This window comes from Zootoca vivipara, chromosome 13, assembly GCF_963506605.1.
Source record: "Zootoca vivipara chromosome 13, rZooViv1.1, whole genome shotgun sequence".
Lineage (NCBI taxonomy): Eukaryota > Metazoa > Chordata > Lepidosauria > Squamata > Lacertidae > Zootoca > Zootoca vivipara.
Window position 1 is genome coordinate 25,976,696 of NC_083288.1, and position 3,852 is coordinate 25,980,547.

Sequence of the window (3,852 nt, forward strand, 5' to 3'; positions counted from 1 at the left end):
ACAGCGCAAAGGCATATATTTTGGGATGCGATGCTCTGCACATCCTTGCAGATCGTAGGCAAAAGTTAGATTATTTTGCTTGGGGAGGGAAGGCCCGTTCAGCCTTGGATTGGATGGGGAATCGATCCATGTCTTGATGGTCCTAAATGTGTTTGAATCCGTGGATCAGTCAAAGTTGTTCCGGCTTTAGGATGAAGTTCCAACAGTCCGGAATAGGCTAGTTTGGATGACGCGCGTGAGTTAGAGCTAGGGCTGCTGATGCTCTGAAAGAAACTTGTGCTCTTATTTCTCGTTTCCATTCCTCCGTCCCCCACCCTCTATGTGCGCCCCCCTCCTCTCCCTCTCCCTCCCCCCGCCCCTATGTCACCTCTCCAGCCACCATGTTGACGCGACTCTTCAGCGAGCCCAGCCTGATCCCAGAAGTTCAGAAATTCTCCAGCTGGGCAGACGACTGCGACGACGACGACGACGAAGACGACGAGGCCAGCGATAAAGATGAGCGGAAGGGCAAGAGCTGCCCCCTCCAGGACGAGCAGACCGACGGGGAGGCCAAAGACGACCATGACTTAGGGGGCGAGGAGGAGGAGGAAGAGGAAGAGGAAGAAGGGGTCGAGGAGGCGGAGGGGGATCGCCCTAAGAAACGGGGCCCCAAAAAGAGGAAGATGACCAAGGCCCGGCTGGAGCGCTCCAAGTTGAGGCGCCAAAAGGCCAACGCCCGCGAGAGGAACCGCATGCATGACCTGAACGCCGCCTTGGACAACCTCCGGAAGGTGGTGCCTTGTTACTCTAAGACTCAGAAGCTGTCTAAGATCGAGACGCTGAGGCTGGCCAAGAACTACATCTGGGCCCTGTCGGAGATCTTGCGCTCGGGCAAGAGGCCGGACTTGGTGTCCTACGTGCAGACTTTGTGCAAAGGCTTGTCGCAGCCCACCACCAACTTGGTGGCGGGCTGCCTGCAGCTCAACTCGAGGAATTTCCTGACCGAGCAAGGCCAGGAGGCCGGCAGGTACCACGGGCCCAACTCCACCTTTGCCATGCACCCTTACACGTACCAGTGCTCGCGGCTCTCCGGCGCGCAGTGCGCTTCCAGCACCATGGCTAGCTCCCACGCCCTGCGGACGCACGCCTACTGCGCCACCTACGAGTCGCTCTACGGGAACGCGTCGCCAGACTACAATAGCTCGGAATACGATGGGCCCATGAGCCCTCCTTTGTGCGTGAACGGGAATTTCTCCCTCAAGCAAGACTCTTCCCCAGACCACGAGAAAAACTACCACTATTCTATGCACTACTCCGCCCTCCCGAGTTCTCGCCCGTCCGGCCACAATTTGGTGTTCGGGTCTTCTGGGATGCGCAGCGGCGTCCACTCGGAGAACGTTTTGCCTTATGAGATGCACCTCCACCACGACAGAGGTCCCATGTACGAGGAGCTCAATGCTTTTTTCCATAATTAACGACTCCTCCCGCCTTTGGGCTCCCCTTCTGGTTCCACGCCTAACCAGGGCCACCTGTAGATCCCCAGTGGGTTGCGTTTGAGAAAGGGATAGGCGTGTGTGTGCTTCTGTGCGCGCGTGTGGGCGATTTTATTTGGGGGGGGGCAACGGCCCTTGGCCTTCTCGAACCCCCTGCTCGCCTCTTCCCGAGAGCTGCAACTTTTCATTCAACTGTGAGCCACTTTTCCCCGCAGAGTTAGAGAGAAGTAATCTTAAAAATAATAATAATAATATCAACAACAATAACACCCTTTCCCATCCCTAAACTTATTGAGCCGGGCGTACTTGTTTCATAGCAGCGTGTGGGAGGCGGGTTCAGCCCGATCTACAAGACACTTAGGCCGAAGCCACAGACTTGACTCACTTCGAATCCGCTGGGATTCGACGGGGTCGATTCTGTTTGAAGTCAATGGTCTTCAGCTTAAATGAGGAGTCGACGGAGCTGACGAAGCGCCCTGTTTCCTATGGGACTCCTTACTTGACTGGGAGTTGGGGTGTAAACCGGATCTGAGACCTGGTCTCCTCCTCTGCCCCAATTACTAATAAAAGAAATCTGGTGCAATATATGCTCTAATGCAATTTTATATATATGAGAAAGCAAACTATATAGCTTCGTGGACTGTTTTGCGGAGGTCTTGACTATCTAGAAAGGAGGGTTTTAGATCCAATTCGGAAGTGCTATTAAGGAAGGGGGAAAACATCGAATTCACGGGGAGTGTGTGTGAGGGGGAGTCAAAAGTTCGCCCCACCTTAAGCGATTGCCTATATTGAGCAATCCTCAATATAGGCATTTAATCTAGAGACCAGAATGGCTGTAGAGCGAAATAATTAAGTACAGGGCAGGAGATGGTGGGGGGAGGGGGAGGGTTTTCCATCATTCCAGCAATTGATTCAAGAATTCCCCGAAAGTTTAATCTATTTAAGGACGTGTTTGTTTGTTTTTAAAAAAAGACGTTTGCAAACTTTAAGTCAGACTTTCAATGCAGTGAGAACTTTAAAAAAGCAATAAAGGGGCAAACAAATGATAAATATATTCTATCTCTATCTATGCAAGTAGGTACTGAAACTAGGGAAAGTTTTTAAAATGAAGGAAAATGAAAACAAAAGTGAAAAATGAAAAACAACAACAACCAAGAATCCATATGAGATATTAGAAATATGGACCAACAAACTCGCTGAGGTTTAAAATCGAGCACTTTTTTGATTTGGGGGAAACGGACTCTGGTATGTTTCCCTGGTATTTAACAATCACTGACTTTTTGAAACCACCCTTGTAACCCCAAGTAACTTATTTTCCAAAATTCGTGTGTCATGCTGTTTTTTACCTGTTTTAAAAACGTTAATGAAAAAAAAGTGGAAAAAAAGATTTTTATGAAATGACAAAAATGTTTTGTTATGCATGGATAGGAGGGGGAAACGCAAATATGCAAAATTTAAAGGTGATGTGAAAAAGAACACTGATTATTATGCTTAATTCTTACGTTGGCTAGTTTTCCCCCCTCCCAATTAATAGTAACTCTTAATTTCTTTCTTTCTGTAATGCGTTTTTGGGGGGGGGGAGAAATACGTTTATGTAACAATACACCAGTATATAAATCTCTATATAAAAACCAACAACATCTTCGAAAGACTCAAACTGGTATATTTTTCCCCCAACAGAGTAAATGATTCATTTCTCGTTCCTTTGATGACTTGCTTTACAGCCAGGGGGATATGTCAAAATATTGTCTCAGATTCCCAACCCCAACCCCTTATTTTAATATGGCCCTGCATCACCTTTAAACATACCAGCATTTTTTTAAAAAAATAAACAATCAAAAGCAAAAGGCACACATTTCTGATTGATATTTTTAAAAACAAAACTCAACAACGATTTAGTAAAAAAACAACAAGACCAGAAAAGTTGTAGTTCAGATTGAGATGCCTATTGGACACCAGAAGTGCTTTGTGCATGTGTGTGTGTGTGCGTGTGTGTGTTTGGTTTCCTTAAGATGAATAAATATTTATGTTAAAAGGATATCCTGAAGTCAAAGGGGTAAAGGGGAGGGGGAGGGATATTTTTCCAAGTCTTGTTTTAAGGAGACTTATTTTCTCTATTGTTTGTTTGTTTTGTTTGTTTGCGGCAAACTCTGTCTTGTTCGGTTCACACATTTTGGAGAGGACACTTTTGTAAGACGGGCTGCCTTTTCCGCGTCTGTCTGGCCTTCTAAACCCCCCCCCCTTAACAAAAAAAACCCCTAAATAATACTTTTCAAAAGGTGAAGACCCTCTATGAATTGAAGGTATATAACCCCTCCCCACCCCACTCCGCGCCCCTATCATGAGTATCTATGAAAAATTAGGAACTCTGGGGAAAGGG

At 47.1% G+C, this 3,852-nt stretch overlaps 1 protein-coding gene across 1 annotated transcript; it reads left to right on the top strand.

Moving 5' to 3' along the window:
- Positions 1 to 380: 380 nt before the first annotated feature.
- Positions 381 to 1,454, top strand: NEUROD2 (neuronal differentiation 2). The gene has a single exon (XM_035136144.1). The coding sequence runs from the start codon at positions 381 to 383 to the stop codon at positions 1,452 to 1,454; it is 1,074 nt and encodes a 357-aa protein (XP_034992035.1).
- Positions 1,455 to 3,852: the final 2,398 nt, after the last annotated feature.